We start from the raw sequence: 25,362 nt of genomic DNA on the forward strand, positions 1-25,362 counted from the left end.
ATGTTAGTATGTTTTTGAACCATAGTTTTCTGAGATAAAACCATCAAGGATAGATTTTGCTTTAGGCATGTACCAACCTCTTGATACAAGACTAGAATCTTCAGAATAGCAATATTTGTTAAGTCATACCTACAAAATATATCAGATATACTTACATCATATACAGATAAAGGATTAATTTATCTATCGTTATTTTCCTTAATTCTGTATCATTATGCAGATTGTTCTAAAAATGGTAGGTATGAAGCTAAGCAGAGTTTCCCCTAGTCATCATCTTCAAGTGGAACTATTAATCACACTGAAGACAAGTGTCAACCAATGTCCCATCAGAAAGTGATAAATTAATCCTCAAACTAGACAAAATCGATTCTACAGCTATAATCAAAGCAAGAGGATTAATTCTCCCACCAACATGGCTTTCTTCGTTCTGTCTCAACTGATCTTCATTGTTATCTAGGGAAAGAGACATACAGAAGTGAAAGCCTACATGCATGCATGTATGATCCTATGGCTAGAGTAAAGCTTTTAACAGTTAAGCCTTTTGGAAAGAAAAGAAAGCAAAACCTAACCTCACAGCACCCCACCCTCTCCAGTATTTTCTGTTGTTTTTCTGATGTTAAACAGATTTTTTCCTTTAATTACTTGGTGATGAAATACCACTACATGATGCACAGTCCCAGAACTGCACAACCGCTCACTGCTTTCATCACGTATGTTTCAAATAAATGAATTCTTTAGAAAGGTGAAATGAATGCCAGGTAGTACAGCTTACCTCATTCTCCTGGGACAGATACATGAAGATCCATGTCCTTTGTAGACAGATGACTTAAACAGTTTCAGTGCCCTTTTCAGAACCATACCTCAGATATTTCAATTAAAGTGTTTCATATGCAAAGCCATGCTGGTTATGACATGACTAGGAATTAATGCCCGCTGTAGATACGACAGGATCACAAGTCACCTGCTCACTAAAAATTCTGAAGTAGGGCAGACTGACTTCAGCCATGTTTGCTGTGACTGTAACTGAAATGCAGGAAATGTGGCCTACATTTGCCTGAAACAAATTCATATTGTATTTGATAGGTATGATTCGATGATGACTGATTTTAGGATCACATGTGAAAAGCTACATCTCTTTTCTGATTATTTCTGTGGCCAGGATTTAACTTCTTTAGACACTTAACATGGATAATCTTTTCTTTGATAGTGGTACAACATTGTTGGCATCATTTGGTCAGCTCATGAGTTGCTTTTCTTTTTTAAAATTGTTACAGTATCTCTAGGCAGAGAGACCCACCATTCTGCAATACCTACCTTCAAGTAGGTGAGCATATACAAGAAGACATCAAGGTGAACTATTATTCACACCAGCAAGGAGCAAGCTATAGCATGAGACCCTTGAAGGATAGGTGAAATCTTAATACTGGAGCAGAGAGCACCACTGAAGAAAAGGATCTATTTCTTTTAAAACTGATTCAAAAGCAAGGAAAATCAAATATAAGTAAACTACCTTCAATCTAATAGCAGTTGTAATGTGCTGCTTCATGTAGTAAGAGGAGGGTGGGAGTTTACAAGTTACAAGAAAGAGGAAAGCATTGCAAAGTATTGCATCAGGCAACTAACTATTCCTAAGGCACTAGGTCTTGAAAGCTTTGCATCTCAACAAGATGAGGCATATGCATTCCTACATTAGACTAATAATGATATACACACAAAGAAGCAAAACCATTCTTTCTCCTTCTCCTCCCTTTCTGGTTTCTTTTCATAGAGCATGTGACCCATGAGAAACAGCAAGAACCTTAGGAATCACAGAGCTTACCCAATCCAAATGCTCTGCTTTGCTGGAGTGACCAAAAGTCACCTGTAGTGGACAACATGGGGTTTTACCACTTAAAGTATATTTATCCTGTTGAGATTAGCATGAATACAGAAGATGGAACTGGCTTCCCATGACTGGTACCCAAGCTATAAAATTTTAAGGCAGTTGCACATGCAAAAGTCTTTGCTTGAACCCTAAAAGCCATGACCAACTCTCTCCAATTTCCTAAGTTTGCATTTCTGTCAGAACTTTAGTGCTCAAAAATGGACTAGTTGTGATAGCAGTTAAATAAAAAAACACCAATCAAATGTCTTTTATTGTTTAAGTACTCAGATTTGAAATGGTATTACTGAAAGGTAAGTATACATGGACCTCCACTATTCTGTTTTTACAGTTCTGAGTTACACTGTACTTAGACTATATTTACACAGATATATTTTTCCCCATAGTAACTTAATTCTGAACTTGATTTAAAACCTAACCTGCAATAAAAATACATGAAACAGAACAGATTGTGAAAATACTTGAGAATGACAGTTAACAAAGAAACTAATTTATAGTGTGCAATTACTGATCAAGTAGAACAAGAGTTTGAAAACCAGACTGTATTACAAAGCATTTCTTCAAACATCCATTTTGGATTATTGCTGGAAGGTACTAATTGGTCTATTCTAGACTAATTTACGAACATTCATAAAATAGTGAAAAATGCATGCTTTAGAAGCCTGATACATTTCATGCCTCTGGACTAAAAACAATATGAAGATGGAAGCAAGTCATGGGCATTTCAAATGGAAATTAGTAGTGCTTAGAGTTTTTTTCCTTTTATACGAATAGGCTCCTCGATTTTTTTCTCATTCCTTTCAGGTGAGTTTTTATCTTCGGGTTTAGTCCATGGAGGGCTGTGCGACTTCTGCTGAAGGTGAAAACAGCATCAGTGTAAATACTGCACACACACTATGCACATATGTAAGCAAAGAAAGAAGTGTGTTAAAAATCCATGACAATAGTGCATAGAGCTGCGTTTCTGTTCAACTGATGTACCAGCCTTAAAATACTGTGGCTGAATGTGATATTCGTCAACTGCATCTAGAAAAGGATTCTGGTCTCTACAAATGGAAGTGTATTTAATAATCTTTGACAGTGCAAAACCACACAAGTCTGATGCTGCTGTCTAATCACTGTGATTTCATAGAATCACGGACTGGTCCAAGTTGGAAGGGACCTTAAAGATCACCTAGTTCCATCCCTCCTGCTTTGGGCAGGGGCACGCTCCACTAGACCAGGTTGCTCAAAGCCCTGTCCAACCTGGCCTTGAATTTTATCTTCTTCTCTTGGTCTGTCAAATCGAAGAACTCAGATGTACAACTTGTGAACAACTTCCTCCAATGGTAACATGGCTGCATACAGTTTCACATAATTACAGATACATATTTATTTTAGAAACCTCTCCCTTCTCTGTTCCCAGGGCTATGGACATCACATTATCAAATTAAGCCATTTGACCAGTAGGATAGTTCAGTTCTTCAAGTATTAAATAGTTTTGTAATTGTTACCAACCAGAACCCATCTTGAACTGAGGAACTGCAATCCCATACAGTCAAAGCCTGAATTGAGAAAGTAGTTCTGTCTCAAAACCAGTAGCGTAGAATGTATAAATATACTTCAAGTAACTGCATGCTTTACCTTTTAATAAAACCTCTAGAATTACTCAGAAACAGAATACCTGAAAGCTTGTCTCTGATTCTGCTGTCTTCAAACGGGATGTTGAATTACTGCGATTCCCCAAACATGTCTTGCCAATCTGTCAGTACAAATGTCAAGAGTTAACTACTTTGTATTTTTTTCCTAAAATATCCATGGTTTTCCTAAAAAAAAAACCCAAACAACCCGAAAACAAAATCCCACAAAAAAAGACTCCAAAACCACCAAAAAGACCCAACTACCCCATGTTAGCGTAGTTGATGAAGTGAAGTAAAACAATGTTTTCATAGCTAAGTGAATCCCATACTCCCATCATCTCTAATGTGTCTGATAATAGTCTAATGTGGCTACAAGTTAACAACACTTATATCACTTTTTTTTCCTCATGTTTAAATCTCATCACAAAGTTTATCCTTACAGTGGTCCCATGGAACAGATAAGTAATTATAATTGTCTGTTACGGGTGAGGAAATGGTAACAAACAGCTGAAAAACAGCATTACAGTTAGGACTTCTCCATTACAATTCTCTTGTCTAAAAGGCTGGATCTCTTAGGTATAATAATTCCCTAAATGGGGAAGTTAGATGACTCTCAAGGTGAAAATAAATGAGGGGCTTTTTAAAGTTTTAAGTCATCAAGACTCTTCTCAAAATAATAGTAATTTTGTTTATTTTAAACATAACTCTTCCTCTGAGATGTTTCCTATTTAGCATGAGCCCTTGAAGATTTGTGAATCTAATTATAGCCTAGGCAGAACAGTTTTTACACATCAGACATAATCCAACATATTAATGAAAAAAGCTGAAAAAAAATCATTAGTATATGGACATGAGCTTTGCTCACAGGAATATGAATGCAAACATATCTTCAACAAGAAGCTTCCAATAATATCCACTAAAATGTTTGTTGGCATTTCTGATTTACTTATTTTTTTTAAATTATGGTTGATAACATTGGTTTGGAATAGAATAAACTATTTGTGTCTAGGGGTCCAAAGGACAAAGAGAGAAAAAAATCTCTAACTCGTATGTTTTGAGGCTTTTTTTTGACAGATTTTCTTGAAAAACCAAAACCAAAAACCAAACCAACAAAAACACAAAACCAAAAAGAAACAAACCCAGAAAGTAAATTTGAATTCATCCTATAACAGCTCAAATCACACTGCTAAAAATACTTCACTCAGCAGAAAACATTATAAACATCCTCCCATGCAAATTGAATAGCAAGAAAATTCATAAATATCATTTCAGTAGAATTGACATTAGGTTGGAGTTAATTAAAAAGTAAAGAGATTGACAAGGGGGAAGAAAATTCATTAGGTTTTTGCACTTGAGAAATTCAGACAGTCCCTCGCCTGTAACAAAGTTGATCTATAAACAGGTGTGAATACCAAAATGAAGCCTGTTATTCAGAAAACTACTTTGAGAGAAGGCAGCTGCATCCTTCCTGAAAGCTTCTAGAGAGACACTGGTACTGCCAAGGATTTTACAGCACTTCACGCAGGGTTTAGTAATGTTTAAGCTACTGAAGTGAGCCTCTGAGATGGTGCAATTGAAGTGATTGATGGTGAGGACTCTCAAAATTCTCCCATGATACATAATTGCTAATGAAAGTTTGATTAATATTACATTATGAGGACTAATACGGGTAGTATTGATAAAAAAGATAATCTATTGATAATGTATTGATAAAGATGACCTACAAGTTTTATGAAAGAAAAATCAAATAACAACAGGGGGTTTATATTAAGAGTAGACATTTAAAATAAAATTTTCATACTTCAAAAGCTTGAAAGGGTGGTCCTGGCAGTACTTGTATTTAAAATGTTTACCAATCAGCTAGATTAAAGAAAATGTTTTCCACTTAGTTATGTTGAGAAAAATTTTAGGGTTTGAAAAACTTCCAGGTGAGCAGCTTGAGGACAAAAAATGTTACAGGTCAACAAAAGAAGAGCTTTTCAGTTTGTATAATGAAGAGGACAGAAATAATGCCACTGCAATATAAGGTCATTTAAAAATCCATAATCTAGTGGCACATACTAAAAAAAATAAATCAGGTAACCTGATTGTCACCAAGACAATACAGAGAAAATAGGAATCCAAAAATACTGATATTAATAAAAACATATGTTAACTATTTAAGACATATGCAAAAGAAGTTTTGTTTTTTTTTTAAAAAGAAGTTGCCCAAGGAAGTTGTGAATGCTCCATCCCTGGCAGTGTTCAAGGCTGGGCTGGTCAGAGCCTTGGGTGACGTTGTTAGTGTGAGGTGTCCCTGCCCACGGCAGGGGGGTTGGAACTAGATGATCTTAAGGTCCTTTCCAACCCTAACTATTCTATGATTCTATATACACACAAAAGTGTGTATATATAGGTGCAGGTCTCTATATATAAACACATAAATGTTCAAACACCACCACCCCCCTTTTCCCTCAGCTAAAGAACACAGACCAATGGGGAGGTATAATCCTAATGCACTAGAATACCTTTCACAGCCATGAATGACAGACAAAATCCTTCATATATTAAACTTGTTTTGCCTGCCTCTCCGAGTCAGGTTCAGTCCTGTGAGAGGTACACCAATAACAAAAATACAGAATGATAGCTTGAAATGGTGGAAACCAGCAGAAAGGAAGATAATTGCTTTTTGAAAATAAAAGGGTTGAAATGTTGTTGAAATGCGTGGCTTTTTTGTTTTATGGAATGGCCTGGGTTGGTAAGACCGTAAGATTATCTAGTTCCAACCCCCAAATTTTTGGGTGTGTTTTATGAAGATGAGATTTTTAGAAGTGCCTAGTGGAAGAGATACTGAGATTTTGCCAGGCTTTGAACTGAGACTTCAGCATATCAGGGATATGAGGGTGGACTCCTACCTGTGTGTTTGGCCTCCAGGTGCAGGCATTCCTGCTGTGCTGTTTGGGGAACAGGAGGGTGAGGAAGGGGAGAGGAATGGGAAGATGCCAACAGCGAAAGCTGCTATGCAGGACATGCTTCCAGCTCATTCACAAACCCTCTAATGCTATGGAATACAGTAGAACACACCCTCAACCCTTGTCACCCTCCTTGTACCACCAAGGAGGAGGAAGCACAGTACAAAACTACCCCCTCAACATACCCTTGTATAGAAATACAGACACCTGGGCATTTCTCTCAGAGAAGATAAATCACTTTTCTCCCAAAGAATGAACAATTTTTTTGAAAGACTATTACTAGTAAAGCCAATAAAATGCTTTATTAGGCACTTCTAAAGACTAGAACAAAAACTAGAAGCATCCAAGCAGAAACAATGTTCAACAGATAATAATAAAAAAGGCAGTAAGTCCCTGAAAAAAAGGTCTCAAGTCAGTCTTGTTACTTTAATGCAACCCCACTGAATCCTCTAGTAGCATCATAACAAAACAGGTTGCAATTTAAAATCCTGTCGGCAATACTTCAAGAATGCTCTGGTTTTCATACCAAGTGTAACACATTTTACATGGACTGTTTCTCCTGCTGTTGTGTAGAAAGCCGTATGGTGAAGAGTGGGAATGTCACACAGAAGATGAAAAGAGTTTTGTCTGAGCATAATCCCTCTTGGTCACAGGTTAAGTTTTAAATCTGTGCTGGCTTTATGGGAGGGCAGGGAACAGGCACTACTGCATTGTCACCATCTAAACACTGAGCAAGACCCAGGTAACTCTTCAGGCAGAGCAGTCTCATATCTCAAACTCAGTGTAATGATTTAAAGTTTGGAGTAAATATTTTTTTTTTTGCCTGTCCCCCTTCATCCAGGTTCTTAAGCTAGATACCAAAAACAAAATAAGAAAAAAAAAAAAGTATCTAATACCTATGGGAAATGAAGGCACAATGACTGATCCTTGTCCCTTAGCTAATGTCTTTCCAAGGATCCATGCGGGCAGGATGCAGATGTAGGGTCAACATAGTAATACAACTAAATAAAATTGGCTATTTTTCTGTTTGTGCCTGAAGTGACAAGTGGATAAAGAATGCAGATCAAAAGACAGAGGACGTGGTAGAGGTTGGCAAGACTAAGCAGCTGGGAAGCTCTTAAGGAGCAGATAATTTAACACACATGCTTTAATCTAGTAGAAAAGCACTAGATGACTAAAATCTTGCAGCATTTTTAAAAATGCAGATTATTGTTAGCATGGTGAAAAGCTGTCTTATAATCAACTTTTCATACAAGATTATAAAAGAAAAAAAGTGTACTATTTTGCATTACAAAACCAACAGCAAAAAGGCTAATAGTATTTTCAAATTTTAACTTCATTACAGAAGTCTATTTCCTGCCACTGGCATTTGCAACAAAACAGGCAGTTTATCCTTAACTGTTCCGTGCTTTCTTCTGCCTTCCTTTAAAGAGCCTGAGGTTGTCGGTTTCAAAAGGTGCAGGGCTTTCAGACTAACTCCTAGTCTCATTCAGAAGCACAATCCCTGGTATTCCAGAGATGAGAGAACCATAGAATGCTTCAAAGCTCATCTAGTCCAACCCCCTGCAATGAGCAGGGACGTCTTCAACTAGATCAGGTTGCCAGAACCACATCCAGCCTGGCCCTGAATGTCTCCAGAGATGGCAATTCAATTAGTATTTTCTGTATTCACTGGCCACAAACAATGCTTCCCTCCCCAGGGTGGAAGGAGCATTTGCACCACTTCATTGTCTTCCTCACCCAGCTAAACTCACCATTTATCAAAACTTGAACTGCAACAGTCACATTCATAGGTTCATCAGATGAAGAGGAATTTTGCTATACATATTTTCTTCTGTTCCTAAAGACTTGTCAATAAAGTATGTTTCCTCTTAGCTTCAATAGCATGTGCCTACACAAGCAATCCCCTTTTTTCTATGTTCAGAAAGCAAACCTTTCATGCTTATAATCACAGTCCGTACCTAATCCATGTACACAGTTAAGTAAATGAGTAGTCCTTGAAGTAGTTTTATGACTCAGAGCAGTGAAAAAAGACAGAAAGACTGATTTCTCTGAAGCTTATCTCTTCTGCTTTTCCCTAATATTTCCTTATTTTAAGAAAATTTATAATAATTTAAAGTGTTGTACCCTAACCGTTAGTGACAGATCCCAGAATTTAGCTTGGCCAACATTTACAATTTCTATGCCTAAGCACAATGGAAGTCTTATTCTGATTTTCTTCTACATAGACGAGAAACAGATGAAATTTAGTGAAGTTGAATGCTTATTACTTGCTGTACATAAACTTTAAGAAACACATTAATGATCTATTTGTGTTTGTAAAACAAGATTTTCATGCAACAAGTGCATTTTGTTTTAAGCAATACATTTTGTATATGCAAGACGAAAAAATGTTAGCAACAGTGAGAAATTTAACAAGATAGGACAATTGAGGTGGACCATATCTTGAAATCTTGTCCTACTTTAGTTATGTGGACTGTTTGATTAAGGAAGTATCTGTGTGAAATTCTGGTTATAAAAACCACTGCTTGATCAGTAAAGGAAGCAAAGTATCACAAGTTAGGGTATACATTTCACCTACTGAATTATACAGCAAAGCTGGAGTAGTTCACAGCTGGATGTATAAATTACAAAGGTGCATCAGCCAACTGTGCATCTTCGTTTAAAAAGAATTATCAAAAAGCCAGTTAAAATTCAGCCTGTCTCTTGGGTAGTAAATTATGCAATTTGATCTGCAAACTGCAACACCTCACCACCACCCAACCGATAACTCGTGCCCCCCCCCCCCAGCCTGACCAAGCACCGACCCATACCTCCTCCAACCCTGCAGTCTCCCAGCCCTTAAGGAACTCCCAGTTACATCCTGGGCATGACGTGCTGTGGTATGGAATACCTCTTTGGCTAGCTTGGGTCAGGTGTCCTGTTTCCGCCCCCTCCCGGCTTCCCCTCCTCCCCAGCAGAGCAGCACGAGGCTCACAAAGTCCTTGGCCAAACCAAAACATCATTGTTATCAGCTCTGTTCCTGAGCTGAAAGTCAAAACACAGCACTGCACCAGCCACCAAGAAGGAGAAAAACGACTGCTACTGCTGAACCCAGGACATCAGACTAAGATGATGTAACTCTTATGACCTTCTATTCCTCATTTAGGGAATAGAATTACTGAATTCACTTGAAGAATTTTATTAGGTTGAAATTCTGTTATAACGATGACTTTTTTTTCTCTCCTTACTCCCTTGGGAAAACAATGGGAGAACACAATGTGATCAAAGCTCTGCGATTTTCTGGAGAAAAATGAAGCAAAAAAATGTGGGTGCTTAGAACATGTTCCAAGTTTTGCTCCAATACTCAGCATCCTTTGTCTGAATGATTAATGAGCATGCAGTATTTGTTTACTGCAGGAAATTAAGGCAGTAAATAAAAGCATAAGCACTTTTATTTAACAGAGAAGAGCCTACAAGTACAAAGAGCAAGAAATCTAAGATGAGAACTGAGAATAAATAATCACTTTATAAATTGTTTGATGTTTTAGCACTACAGCATAGGTGGATTAAAATTACGTGTTACATACAAAAATTAACTGATATGAAGAAGGGCCACCACAGTCTCCTGTAAAAGGCAAAAAATCCCCAACAGTTCCCAAAGCTTCTGGAAAGAGGGAAAAGGGAAATGATACCAGGAAAAGAGCTCTGCAGAATTCTGGTTCTGCACAGAGACTCTCAGCTGGTCAAAGGGAAAACATCTTCAGACAAGACTAAGAAAAAAAAGTAATATTGACAAGGTTCCTCTAGCAGAATAATAATAATCTAAATAGAGGCCCCATGTCAAATTTCATGACAGGTAAGGTATCATCAGTATTTAATTTAAAAACCTACTAATATAATTTGGCTTGCCTGTATCCCATTTGTGAACAAATCTTCATTTGCATGCATTCCAATGTAAATTACATTAATTATTATGAACATGCATAAAATCACAAAGAAAAAAATTGTAGTAGCATTAGGGTTTGAGAAAGAGAGAGATCACAGATACCTAGCCATATAGACTGAAAAAATATCAGCTGAGACCAGCAACTAGCTACCTTTTCCCTTTCTTTTTGCCTTCAGAAGTGACACACTGAGTGTTCTTCTCTAGTCAGTCTTTACTAGACTAATTCTTCCAAAATATATATCACATTTCGTTAATCAGAGACACAATCAGAGGACCTTTGCAAAGTTCTGAGAAAGTGTTGCTAAATACTACATTTCTAAGCACCACTGAATTAAGCATATTCATGGCTTTTTATCCTGGCCTCAACCTTCACTTATTTTTCTTAAAGAAATGGCACATGAGAGACTGTCATATGTTCTCAGCCATCTGGCCTATACCTCCTTCATTGAGAGTTTAACAGCTGTAAAAACTTCAGGTAAGAACAAACACACACAATCAAGTAATGACAAAAATATGACAAAAAACCCTACTGCATCCCCAAGTCTGGAATTTTCTAAAAGCAAGAGTGTTCACAGCCTTGTATTACAGAAGTACTATGTTCCTTCAGGAAAATAAATCACTTTTGGTTATTTCAGCATTTAAGGTGGTATCTCTAAAGTCATCAAGACTTTTCAAGAAAGAAGCATTTTTAGTCATTTCTCTAAATAATTTGAATTATTCCTTGTCTCTAAAGAATATATATCTGTTAAGATATAAAAAAAAAATAAATAAACAAAAGGTGGAAGGAGGTTGACAGCCCAGTGTCACCATCTGCACTATTTTTATGGCCCATGCAGCCCATGTTCCAATGGCCAGTGTGTATAAGAGAAAAAATAAAAAGCTTCAACTTAACGACCAGGAAAATTACTTTACTCATCACTGTGAGCAACCCATAGGCCAAAAAGTAGTCAAGGTAGGTCCATAGACATGTAAAATAGTTGAAACAGTCATGAAAAACATATTTTGATGCTTTAGTTCTCTTAAAAAGTTTTACTGCCTCTCTTAAATCAATCCCTGGAAGAGAACCTTCCCATTTCCATTATTGAAGTTTGTGAGGTATTTAAAGCAAAATCAGGGGATTCTGACAAACTGGGATGTTTTATTCTCCCATGACAGACTCCAAATGAACTGTTGTCAAAGGTTCAAGTGTGGAATCTTGTGAACATGGATGGATTTCTTATAAAACTTCACAGGTCAGCGTGGGGATGGTAGCACAGAAACTGAGAAAATTCTCTAGAGAAAATAATTATTTAATACCCCTCTAGCAATAAAATCCAGCCCTTGGAGTGCAGCCACAATTTGAAAATAAGCATTTCTCTAAAATTATGATGAATGTTCTGTATTACCTGAGCTATATTCATAGATCTACTTTTCACTTGTAGGACAGGGCTGTTGTAGCTTGTCCTGTGTGCCAGAGGCCATGCTGCTACACCGTGCAGCTTGCTGCTCTCCAAAACAGTTCCTGGCTAAATATTGCTTTGAAGCTCTCTGCACTAAGAATTAACTCCTGGAATTCTCTTTGGACCACATCAATCAACTGTAAAAAATAGTGAACTGAACAATTTATATATACATACGTGTGTGTGTGTGTGTGTGTGTGTGTGTGTATTACACTGGAGATTCTGTTTCTGACTGGGATAAATACCACACTATTTATGGCTTCCTTGCTTGAAGGTGTCATTGTCTTAATTTTTTTTGCGACTTAGCTCTCAAAGCCATTCCTCCAACAGATACCGCAAGCAGAGCAGTGAAATCTTTGGGCATTAGTGTGAATCCTAGATTGATTTCTTAACAAATGTGAACAGAATAGAACTATAAATGCTACACAATACCCATTTTTTTCAGTTGGAAAATGAAATTTGTTTAAAAGCAAGATAAGACTGATGGTACTATTGCCTTCTTAATTTTCCAATGAGGAGCATTATCTAGTAAGGCACAGTGAATTTGAATGCCCCTTTGGTAAGCTTTCTCTAATTTTACTATTTTTTCCTCCATACAGGAGGTTTTGTTAAATATGGACTTAACAGACCTTAAAAGATTTAAAACTTAAAGAAAATTCAAGTCCCCTAGAATATAGAATTGTTTTAAAATATGTTAATTGAGAGATAAAATGATATAAAACTTAATCCTATTATTTTAATTGTCCTGGGTTCAGCAGTAGCAGTCATGTTTCTCCTTCTTGGTAGCTGGTGCAGTGCAGTGTTTTGACTTTCGGCCTGGGTACAGAACTGATAGTGATGTTTTGGTTTGGCCAAGGACTTTGTGAGCCTCATGCTCTGCCAGGGAGGAGGGGAAGCCAGGAGGAAGCAGAGACAGGACACCTGACCCAAACTGACCAAAGAGGTATTCCATACCACAGCACGTCATGCCCAGGATGTAACTGGGAGTTAGCCGGAAGGGCTGGGAGACTGCAGGGTTGGAGGAGGTATTGGTCAGAGCTTGGTCGGGCTGGGGGGGCAAGTTATCGGTCGGCTGGTGGTGAGATGATGTATTCTCTTCCCTTGTTATTTCCTTTATCATTATTATCATTGGTGGTAGCAGTAGTGATTTGTGTCATACCTTAGTTACTAAACTGTTCTTATCTCAACCCGTGGGAGTTGCATTCTTTTCGATTCTCCTCTCCGTCCCTCTGGGAGCAGGGGGAGGGCAAGAAAAGGGGGGAGTGAGTGAACGAGTTACCTGACTGGGTTTAAACCACGACAAGCCTAACATCCTTTTCTTTGAATTATAGTGTCACTTAGACAAAGTCAGAGAACAGGCTTAGATTCTAATTTAACTTGAATTCTGAAAAACAGTTTGACTCCTCATGACTTTTAACTCTAGTTGGAGTAATTTTCTGCTTTCTCTGACAAATTTTTCATACCAAGAAGCATTCCATACTGATTAACTGGCTAAAAATACTAGTTGCTAGAATCACAAAAAGCCACCACTATTCCCTAATCAAAATTCCTAAATCCTTGATTTTATGGAAAAGTGTATCTTTTAAGTATCCTTCATTGCATTATTTGACACAGAAATTAAACACTCTTGATTTGTGAAATGTATTAACAACTTTCCTTTTTTCTCTCCGCTTTAATGTATCCACTTCTGTAAAAAATAGCAGCTTGAACCTCCTTCCACTAATACTCAGACAAAATCAATTCAGCCTCTACCTAAATTAAACTTCCATAAATTTCCCAGATGGCAACCAACCTCTAGTCATAATCTAAATGGGGTTCACTCCAAATTCAGAATTTTACATTTTATTCTTTCTTCTCCTCCTTCCATTTTTATTAATAAGAAATGAAGTTTCCCTCATCCCCTCTTTAGACATTGAGAAAGGTGCAACAGTATGTACACTCTTCTCCTGGATACTCAATTTCTCCTTGTCTCTGCCTCCCTCTAGAGGCTGTGGCAGAGGGGCAATCACTTATAATTGAATAAACTTCTGACATATTTGTAATAAATGGACAATATATACAAATTTTTATATTTTGTTGGATACTGAATTATCTAAGATTTGCACTCCAAACTTTTCCTCACATTGCTATGATTGCTACTAGCAAGCTGCCCAGCTACCTCCAGAGAAGTTTGTTATATTTGGAGGTAGGCAATGTGTTTAGTAGTTCCTGCTGTATTCTATACTTCACCTGCAGATTAGTCAAGGTAGCACTATACTTTTTGGACTACTGAGCAGACAATACACTCAACAAATTTTGCATGTCTCATTCTTTCTTTTTTTTTTTTTTTTCATGTTCTATCTGTGTAGTTACAATTTCAGGCATAATACATGCATTTGGGATTTCTCTTGACAGCTACCACCATGCTGTTTCAATTACAGTTTGCCTTAGTAAAAGCAGCAGATTCAGCTTTCTGTCAGATGTGTCATAAGAAAAGCACAGTTGCAGCTTTCCTAGACTGGCAGTGGACAAGATTACATATTGTCAGTTATTACACTGTCACCTCTTACATCTCCCTGAAGGTTTTATCAAATGATGCATCTGTGACAGCTGTGCCTGATTATCAGTGGAAAGAATATGTAAACAAGGTTCTGGATCTCAATGTAATGTGACAACTCTTCAGGAACAGGCCAATTCTTGAAATGGTTGAACATCAAATCACATCTTTTCCACTGCTGCCCTTCCTGTGATAGCTCTACAAGTTCCATTAAGCAGTCTTGAAACGAAACCCAGAGAGTATACCTGCACAGACTGACAGCAAAGAGCATTTGCTCCTCAGCACTTTAGCGCAGAATAGGACTGGTTTATGAAATCGGCTTGAGTAGGAAAAGTAAGTTACATTGCTAATCGTCTAAGGCATTAACGTTTTCATACAATTTAGATTAGACTCTGATTTTTAGGTGAGAGAAGCTTACATCTTGAGAATCGCAGTCCTGAAAGCTCTGATTTTCCTCCTTTCTCAATGCCACATGAAAATTCTCCTTCTCTGCTGAGGCATTTTGCTGGACATGCGAAACAAAAAGAGAAAAGAAAGGTCATATAAATTACATTGCAAGAAAGTCACATTTGAAAAGTAAGGATAATGATAAAAAACTAAGAAATCAGGTATTGTAAATTGTTAAATACTTTATACACTGCATTTTCAGCAAATTTTATGAATGGAATAAATGCCTGTGCATAATGCTTCCTGTTTCAGAATCTGATTCCTGCTCAACATTGCTCAAGATTAGCAAATTATAAACACAGCATATATGCCTGATTTCTCAGCATGCTGCACTCATTTCTACACGACAAAGGGAAGCTTGGCGTATTTAGGTGAGGCTGCCTTCAAGAAAGCACTTCCCCAGTGTCACCTTTTCAAGTGTTCACAGCATTTCCTATCTCTAGCAAAGTAGAAAACAGAAAAATTTCCAATTCTCACCATCTTTCATCCTGAAAATGATTCAAGTGTAATACTGTATCCTAGTAATCTTCCTCTTTTTTCTCTCCCAAACGAAAACCCAATTTTTTTGAGGTGTTTCAGTTTTCATATGATTACCTTACCCAGTAGGACCAGAGACTCTAACAGCCTTTTAAAAACTACTTGCCACAGCTGCACTGCTCAGAATCCTGCCAAGCCAGGGAGCAGCAACAGGTCTGCTGCATTCCCTGTCTGGTTTCAAATTGATGAACATCACACTCCTTCAGCTGTTGCACAACCATTATCACCAGTTATTTATCATATTGTTAGTCAAAGCTGGTCATGATCTGCACGTGTTTTTTTGATGATCTCAGTGTGTCTTTTTTTACTTTGATATGGAGTTCAGTTCTTTCCTGTATTAGAAATAGTCTTATTGGATTTTTCTTCTTCCCATGTAGCAAAAATTTGGCATGACTGCACAACTTTTACTTTCTAGTCAGCATTTGTTCATGTGAGATGCCAGAGCGTCGTTGACAAAACTGCTTGCCAGATGACCCGCCAACACAAATACGGGTTCCATCACTGCACTTATTTTGTGTTACTTAGGTCGTCTTGTTCCTTTGGGATGGAAATGTCTTATTGCCACATCTAGGAAATCCAAAATTGCTCAAGGCTTTGTAGCACTTACTATGAACAACTAGAGCAGTTTTGTATGTAGCAGGTGGATGAAGCTGTCAGAGTTTTTCTGGTCAAGGTGCATAGTTCAAGAGCCAGAAATACCTCCTTTCCAGAGTCGGTTCTGTCTGACTGCTCCTGGAAACCAGGATGTCGGTATATCACACATGGACAAAGGCCAATTGCCATGTAATGTCTCACAATTAGTCATTTTCCTTCTCCCCCCCTCTTTTTTGAGCAGTATCATTTGCAAATACAGAAGTTCACAGCATTGTTTCGGATTGTATTATAGAATTTTGACTTGTCCTCCTAGCCCTACAAATTTCAGATATTTTAAAGTAACAGACATCACAGACAAATAAGTATTACCATCTACATATAGTATAAAGGAAATCATTGCATCACATTTCTTTATAACCAGACTTGAATCTTGCAAGTTCAACTCACATGCAGAAATAAATGAGAACTCCCTATGTATTTCCATGACAGTGATGGACATTTTATATGTATAAAGAATCATGGACTGGTTTGGACTGGAAGGGACCTTAAAACTTGTCCAGTCCCAACACCCTGCCACAAACAGGGATGCCTTCCACTAGACCAGGTTGCTCCAAACCCTGTCCAACCTGGCCTTGAACACTGCCAGGGATGGGGCAGCCACAAATACACATGTATTTATCTGTGTTTACAGCACAGGTAACTAGTTTTTCTCTATTGCACAGTCAATAGTATTCAGTAATAAGTGTGAGAGACATTGCTCAGTTTTTATCTCTATTTCTATTCAATGTTTAATTTATATCTTTAATTTTAATTTATATTTATTTCGATTTAATGCCCATCTACAGAGTTACACTTTTATAGGGCAGTTCTTCTCAAAAGACTACAAATTCTGCAGTGTACCAGATCATTTAACTTCTACATGATTTTTTTCTAAAGCAAACAGAATTACCCTTGGTTTATCTTTTATTTGCACTATATACACTTTAGGTGGAAAATAGCTGCTTACTGGTGGTATATGTTATGCTAACACTAAGCACAACAATCAGAAGTTCTGCATCTCACTCCCATTAGAAGTGAAAATTGTCAGGACATCTTTAACTGGGGTACCAAAAGACTGTATTTTCTTTTCTTCACATTTCACAGGCATTTGTGTTGGGTGTAATTCCTCTGAGTTGAACATTCACTATGACCTCGAATGCCTGAACATCCATCAGAGGCAATGGACTTGTTCTTTCAAATAAATCACTTGGGATGACAGATGACGTATTTAGATGTTGATTTCCCAAATCACCCTTTTCATCGTATTACTATGAGTGCAGAATTTTACCTCACATATGCAGCTGCCTCCCAGCAGGATATCATGCTGGACATAACATGTACATTATTGTTTATTTTTTTTCTTTGTTAAGTGTTCTGGGGTCCTTCCTCTCTTCAAAAAACTACTCTAAAATAAAAAAAAAAAAAAAAAGAAGTCTCATTTGTCCAGATCTGGGGAAGATATCTTGAAGTTTTCAAGTGCTGTTTGAAGTATTCCCTACTAGGTAATTCTTCTGTTAAAGTCCACCTCCTCAGGGAAAAAACCCAAACCAGTTACTAAACACCTCAAACCAGTGGAACTTGTCTCTAATTGAACATCCTTTCTATATAAGAGCCAGTGCAGTGCTCCCTGAACTCCAGAAAGGTGGAGGATGAGACCTGCTGTTAGAACTCAGAGCAAAGCATGCACTCCAGGGGAGTCCATCATGAAAAGTAGCAGACTCACAAATGTATAAGAAAGCAGCACAGAAACAGAAGATGAAAATAGCAATAGCTCATCTTCCTCTGGTAGTATACAGAATATATTTGAATTTACAGTAGGGAGTGGAACTCCATTAACTATTTAGGCATACAATATTTAAGTTGATACCCAAATGCCTCCAAGGCAGCCACAAGGGGTTGGTAAAGGAGACAGGTCTTGCAGGAGAGCAGTGCCCTTCTCCGGAAGTAGCTGGAGAGCTATTCTAGGGATCTAAATAGGGAATAGATGCCAATTTAAAACAATTCCCCAAATACCTAGCTATGCACAAACAAAAAGGAGCCACATCTGTTTATCACTGTGCTTTGAATTCTGCTGGTTTTTTTTTCCTAGCACAGATTATTTTGAAAGTGTTGCATATTTCTGACAATATAAATACATGTTTTCTAGTAGAACCCTAACTCAACTATTTCAATTGCCTCACTTCCTTGTAAAACTGCAGTTTCTCATTTATATTTCCATGAAATTGAGGGGTGAAGCCCCCTCATGTACACAATCCATTTTCTCAGGATCAGTGAGAGCAGCTGTGTGACAATTCATTGTGCCTCAGTTTTCAACACAGAGCCAATATGATGTATTTATTTCTATTTAACTACAAGATAAAGGATATCTAAGTCTCATGCTTTGAGAAGATGAAGCAAAGTGAACAAAACAAAATTCTGGTAAGATTATACAACAGAGAGAGCTAAAAGTACCTATATTAACTGAAAACAAAACTTAGGAATACTTTTCCTCATACTGACCTTGTGAAACCCATAAGAAATAATCTACAGTAAGCTCAGGACAAAACATCACGATCTGCTAGTCACATAGCAGATGTGCATATGTTTGTATAAAGCATATGAGACAATTAAAAACTGAAATTATTGGAGTCACCTGTCAGGTAATGCTGCTCAGGAAAATTAAAAACTAAGGAGAAGCCCATACATCACAGAAGTTTGGAACCTAGTGAGGCTAAACATTTACAGTCAGAACTATATTTTAATCAATAATGACCACCATAATAGAATCTAAGTAGTTCTAAGTAATGCTTGGCAAACAGCTACCCCACATGTGTGCATACATAATCATGCATAATACCTAAAGTATAGCATGAGATATAAACTTGATATGAATAATGTAGTAATTTATATATAATTGCATGTGTGTGCACAGCTGTGAGAGAAGAAAGAGATGGCACAAGATGGAGATTAAATACCACCAGTCAAATTACAAAATTAATTTATTAATCAGGTCATGCTTATGTCCTGGTCCTTATTCTTCCTAGCTGACAGGATAAAGTTTAAGAAACCATGTTATATTTAAAGGTATATTTACAGTATTTAAGGAAAAAAACCTATCTGAGCATTTTATAAGTTCCACAAGGTGACAATTACCTAAGAGTTAGAGAAAATGGTGGCTTTGTTCTTTTCTGTATGTATTTTCCTGTTTTCTTCCAGAAGATATGGTTGATTTTGAACCAACTGCTATTACACTTGTCAATGTTTAGATCTGAAGGTCACTGCAAGTTCTCTAGAGCATACACTGCTCTTTTGTATTGGGTTTGGGTTTTTTTGGCAGTACCCATTTTATATTTTCAAATACTCTGTGGTTAACACAGTAAGATATTCACTTGCACAAAGGACAGTAAGGAAGCAATTTCCTAGTGGGGTTTTTGCCATTATTATTTATTTTTACCAGGAGCTGAATGGCTCTTATGTCTTAGACTATTTCCTAATGATAATAATAATAGCAACAAAAAAAAACCCAACAATTTGTAGATGGCTTTTGATGGCTTACAGGAAAAAACAGAAAAAATAATCAAACTATTCATGGTGAATTTTTTTTTTTGTTCTAAAGTTGTACGTCTTGAGTAGCCTATGCAATAGTTTCCAAAGTAAATGTTTAAAATGCCCAGCCTATCAAGTACTCTAAATAGAAACAGAGCTGAGACAATTTTATTCACCTCTTTGCTGTGGGTGGAAAAATAGGATTGACACCAATACTTTTTGAGTTTGCATAGATGTGTAATAATACAAGACCAAAGCATTAAAAGCTATTTGATCGCCCACAACTTTTTTTAGGCTTTACTGGTTCACTGCAGCAATTAATTGTCCTCTTGTTTTATGCTTCACCCTTCTATTACTGGAATCTCTTGCATGAAAAAAAAAAAAAAGGAAAGAAAGTCAAAGCGATAGAGTATTTTTACCATTAATAGAAAGTTGCATTCCAGTTTACGTCTGTTACTATCTCTAAAGCTGTGAATACCCCCATACACCAGCTTCCCCCAAAACACTGCTGGCTTAAACAGCTTACGCGTAGATTAACTTTACTTTCTTTCACATCAACAGAGTGGAGAAAAATCACAACTGTCCAAAGAACAGTCTGAAATCTAGAACTTATCAGACAGCATTTCTTTAAGGCTCTTACTGCCATGGAAATCTTTAATCACTTCCATTAGACCTATAAAAGACCTAATAATAGCCCAGCAAAATTTTAAGTTTAGGTACATTCTGACAAGCTAGATTTGCTCTGTAGGATCAATGTGGTTGCCAGATTTTCTAGCTTGCACTTTTTTTCTGTGTGCCTCCTTAGGATTTAAAACCAAATCAAACAAAAACCAAATTCATTTAAAGTGCAGCTTGATTCCAGTGGTAAAAGAACTAACCTGTGTTAAGTCTGAAATGTATAACTAGTTTACTATAGAGGATATTCAAGCATGTTTTATGTACAAGGTAATTCTTCTACTGCCAGACACTTTTGGGTTATGAGAACTTGTGCAGTAACGAGAAAGATTCTTAATAGAAAAGGCATGTGCAATTTTCTGCAGATAACAGAACTGAGACCTGCAGCTAAATACATATGCAACACTTTGGCAATGAAAGAAGAGCTACTGAAATGTGAAGACAGATGGCATTCCGACATTACTCAAATGGCGCTGCATCCTAACACCACCACAAAACCCAGCTATTCAACTTTGAGGGTCACTAAACACTAACATTTTCCAAATGAGTCCCAATTACAAATGCACCTGTGCCCAGTAATTTTGTGTTAATCCAATGAAAAATGCAAGATATTAAGCATCACAAGTCTACATAATTTCTCATTTATTACCTCTACTAATTTAGCCTATTGTTTACCCACTCTATTTTAGTAGAGAACATATATGCAAAGTGAATTTAAAGGGCATTTGTCTTATGTTCTGTCAAAACAGGTATTTCTTTGCTAAAAATATCCAATCTTGTTATTCGTACAGCAAACTCAGCAAAGTATGTCAACCAGGTTAAATTTTGTATATATGTAAGGATTTGTAAAATGAGCCCATGGAAACAGAAATTAAATCTTGTCAGGAAAAAACAATACAAGCTTTCAGTACAATCATCAGCAAGTGACACAGCATTGCATAAAATAATGCCAGTGGAGTTGGTAAAATATTTCCTTTATAATGATTATCTCTTGGGATTTTGCTCGTAACTGGGTAGGTGTTCCTACAGCTGTCTACAGCTTCTGTCTCACTCTAATCATTTGGCTGATATGTAAAAAAGGAGGAAAATACCTTCTGAAAAACATCTCCTATTTTAGGAGTATATACCAGTATAGCAAAGTTTGTGCCTTAAAGAAGAAAAACTGAATTACACCTCATACAATCCAAGTCCTATTAGGTCTCCTCTGCTCTGTCCATAGGTGGAGCTTTTGTTAATCCTGACTCTCGTAGGTGACAGAAATGCTCTATTGCTATACAGTTTGCTTTCTTTGAAGTCAACTGGGCTAATGATACAAACATCTTCTGAAGGGTAGTGCTGCCTCTAATGATGTAGTGAAGTGTGAGCTGCATATATATCATGGATTTTGAGGACAACTAAGTGCTGTGGGAAAGCTGTTGATAACATGTTAGAGGTTTGGTACTACAAACTCCAAGGCATCACCATTGCAGTTTCAGTGGAAGCTGAGCAGGTTCAGTGCCTTACAAAAATGGGTGTGATTCCTGTAAGACATCTCTTACGTCTAGTTTTTTTAATTCCCAAATGCAGCCTTTTTCTATGCCCTTTCCAGTCTGAGATTTCCCTTAGATTAATTTCCTACTCTGACACAGATTTTAAAGAAAGTTTGTGTAGTACTACAGGGTTTCAGTCCTGAGTTCAGACCTCATGGCACTACAGTTAGGTCACAGGGTTACCATAAAGTTATGCAGCAAACATTTTTATAATTCGTCTGATAGTGTGCTGTTAAGGTCCACAGACGGCTTTTGCGTAAATATCCCAGGGGAAGTGGATCCTAAAACATTTGTTTATATCACATAGGAGTGCATATGCTATTGGATATGCTTAAAAGCATAAAAATATCACTGCTAAACTGCTTTCAAGGCACTTTATTACACCTAAACCTGTATTACCTAGATAAAAGGAAAAGTAGAGTAACTTCTAAAATGGCCAAGAATTACATTTCTTACTGAAAGCTCTGCGTGGTTGGCCTAGAAATATAACTGGATTTGCCACTTAGGACATCAAGCCTTTCTTGAATTATTGTGCCCTTAAATGACGTAGAAATAGACTTCTGGAATCTGCATCATTAATCATTTGTATTTCAGTTATCAAGTTGTAATTTGTTGTTCCTTTAAGTCAAGCAAAAGTATTGGGGGCAACCTGAGAAATGACTGGGTTTGGACATCGTAAAAGCTGTATCTACTTTTCATATCCCATAATTATTCAAAGAGCAGTTTTGTGGAACATTATCTATGCTGCAGACCTGATACTAAGCACTTAGAGATCAGTATTTTCCTAATACTTTTTTGAAAGGCAGGATTAGCTCTACAATGTTTTGCTGCCTCCCACTATGAAAAGCGTCCTTCAAATCTTACTTCTGAGTACATTTTTGAAATCTAAGAAAGAGTAAACTCCAGCATGATTTTCAGGGTCTTCTATGGCCATTTGTCATGGTATTACATGAACTTTATTTCCAGGAGATCATCCTAAGTATAAACAACAGATTTTAAAATATTCTAGCTTATTTTATTTTAAAATATTTTTCCTCCATCACACCTTGAATACAACAGCTCTGAGTATGTACTTTGAGACTGCGAATCCCCTGCAGCTCCTTTCAGTACCACCAGAATGTTCTGTCTGCTTTGGATATTATACTTTTGACATACTTGACATCATCTGCCAAGATCAACCCCAACTCATACGCAATTTAGCAGTCAGAGTACCTGAAGGATTACAAAGACAGATACAGAGCACTGTTTGACTCACCTGTACAAATCACAGCCTTTGGGTACCTGAAAATTTATCACCTAGATAGTGCTGTTCATTAAAAAATGAAGCAAAACCACCCCACCCCTATCCCAGAATCCCAAATCACCAGCTCACCCCAACCCAGAAATTAAGGATGTCAGAAAACATATAAGGAACAAGGCAACCAGTGTAATATTAAAAAATAATAAAATGCATCTGCATGTCACTAATAGAGTTACCCATGCAAGAATGTCTCTATCTCATCTCCCTCTTTTGAATTCTTGCTTGTCACATCATAAACTGAAACTTATTTGGATGAGTCCACAGGTGTAAACCTGATAACAAGCAGCATGCTCAAAATAGCTCTCCTACTGTGTTTTGGAGTAGAAAGTGCCCCTTTTTTCACAGGTGAGAAAACCAAAGTACTGCATGGCAAACTGCAGGACCACTTAATTAGTGGAAGTAATAGGAATAGAACTTTGTTTCATTCAGATGCCCATGCTGCATTTTACATGGCCTTCCCCACACAGGGACAATAAGTGAAATAGCAGTTCATCAAATTTAAGAATACTGTGGTAAAATACAGAAATAATTCCATCTCCAAACAAATAATAAGCATTTTTTTAGGCCCTAAATATGTGAAATGAGGGAATACATTTTAGGCTTCCTGAGCCTTCATGTGCATTTAAAATATAAAGATGGGAACAGACAGAAATCAGGGTGTCAGGTAAAGTGCAGTTTACATTCTGCACAGGAATATCAAAGCTTGAGAAATACACTATATTAAAAAGTTAAAAAATTTAAACTATCCAGCTGCAGAGCACAGGCTGTACATCATTTGTACAAGTACAATACAGCATAGTAGGTGGGGTCCAGACTTCCATTTGTAATACATGCTAAGATACCTACCAGATCAGTATTCTACATTTCTCTAGAGCTTCTAGCACTTTAAGAAAAAAAAAAACAAAAAACAAAAAAGCCCCACAACCAATCACCAAAACTTCCTCAATAAATAATATATACACTTCAATACCTAAATGATGCATAGGGAAATAAGCTGGGTTTCTTAATGACTTCCTAATAGAGATTTAGGCTTGCTTGCTGTGTTTGCAGCTCTTTGATCAGCTTGTGTAATACAGAACACTGAATATGCTGTAAATATTTAGGCATAATGTTATTGTTTGAGGATGAAGGATCACCTTGACCCAGTTAAATTGCTTTTGGCACTTATGTAACCTTATGACAGAATTTCTATGCAAGTCAGTAACTTTGTTTTGAAGATTACTTCAAACAAAGCTAATTGATGTGCTTCTGCTATTTTGGGCTCTAAACTGACACTGAAAAAAATTTATGCAACCCTATGGAGGCTAGGCTAATCTTAAAATCATGTATTGGAGATGTTTTTCCACTTTTTTCTCCCACTTGGCTTGCATTGAACTTTTCTTTCTTTCTTTGCAGGTCTCTAGGGCAGTGCTGTGACACTCTGTGGGAGAAACCTGAAGGAATATGAACCACAAAATCACCAAGCCACATGTATTTTTTCCAATTGTCTCATAATTTGGAACTGCAGCTATACTAAACTTCAGGACAGTCCAGATTATGACATTACCTTCACCATTGAAATGGAGAAGGCAGAGGTTGGTTCCCTTGAGGTTAACATTTGCACAATTGAGCTCAAGTTCTCAAATAATGAACTAGAAGTACTCTGGCATCTCTTAATTTGTTGCACAGCAGAGGATGCCAACATGTAAATAATTAATTTGCAATGTATGGTGACTATATCATCCTGTATGCCTTTGGTATTCACTCGGTGCTGCAGCAATACATACTGAATTGCCAAAAATCAGACAAACTGCAAAATTTGATGAGTGTGACATACTAATAGATACCTCCTTTCACACCTTCAAAGGGACAAAACAGCAGCTATAAAGTCCTCTTAACTACAGACAGAAGTTTCTTTTTTCTGTACCCACGCTTTCAGCTGGTCAGTCTCAGAAATGTAACAGTTTTTCCATTACATCGTTCCCAGAGAGACCTTGAGCTCGCACAACTAAGGGTTGTAAAAGCAGCATGAGTTGTTCTGACTTGGATCCTCGACATTAATAAAGAAATAACACATAATTGAAACAGAGCAATATCAATATGAATCAGCTGGGAAGCTGGACTGTGTTTCTGCAAGGTATGCTATCAAGAAATTCATATGTTCAAGGACTCTGCAGATCTAATGCATTTTTCAGAATGAATCTAAAATCAAAAAATTATCTAAACCCACAGTATAAAACTCAACCAATTTAGTTAATCTGAAACATCAGAAATCCCAGTGAGTTTTTAAAACAAAGGAATAAAATGTTAAAACTTCCATGAAAAGACACACCTGTAGTTCCGATTGCATATAGGATGCTTTAAAATGCTGTCAGCCTATTT

The 25,362-nt window shown here is 37.1% G+C and overlaps 1 protein-coding gene across 1 annotated transcript in view; it reads right to left on the reverse strand.

The window, feature by feature from the left end:
• Positions 1-2,103: 2,103 nt before the first annotated feature.
• The window catches only part of LUZP2 (leucine zipper protein 2), a 180,920-nt gene continuing 157,661 nt past the window's right edge, over positions 2,104-25,362 (reverse strand). Inside the window, exons 10-12 of the mRNA XM_062607235.1 lie at positions 14,774-14,860; positions 3,546-3,623; positions 2,104-2,732 (exon numbers count right to left, since the gene is read on the reverse strand). Coding sequence (XP_062463219.1) covers positions 2,628-2,732; positions 3,546-3,623; positions 14,774-14,860 — 270 coding nt within the window. The 3' untranslated portion in view covers positions 2,104-2,627. The remainder of the gene's footprint in view (positions 2,733-3,545; positions 3,624-14,773; positions 14,861-25,362) is intronic.

The sequence above is a fragment of the Pezoporus occidentalis genome, unplaced genomic scaffold (assembly GCF_034315485.1).
Source record: "Pezoporus occidentalis ecotype Australia unplaced genomic scaffold, CSIRO_AGI_Poc_V1 ctg121, whole genome shotgun sequence".
NCBI lineage: Eukaryota > Metazoa > Chordata > Aves > Psittaciformes > Psittacidae > Pezoporus > Pezoporus occidentalis.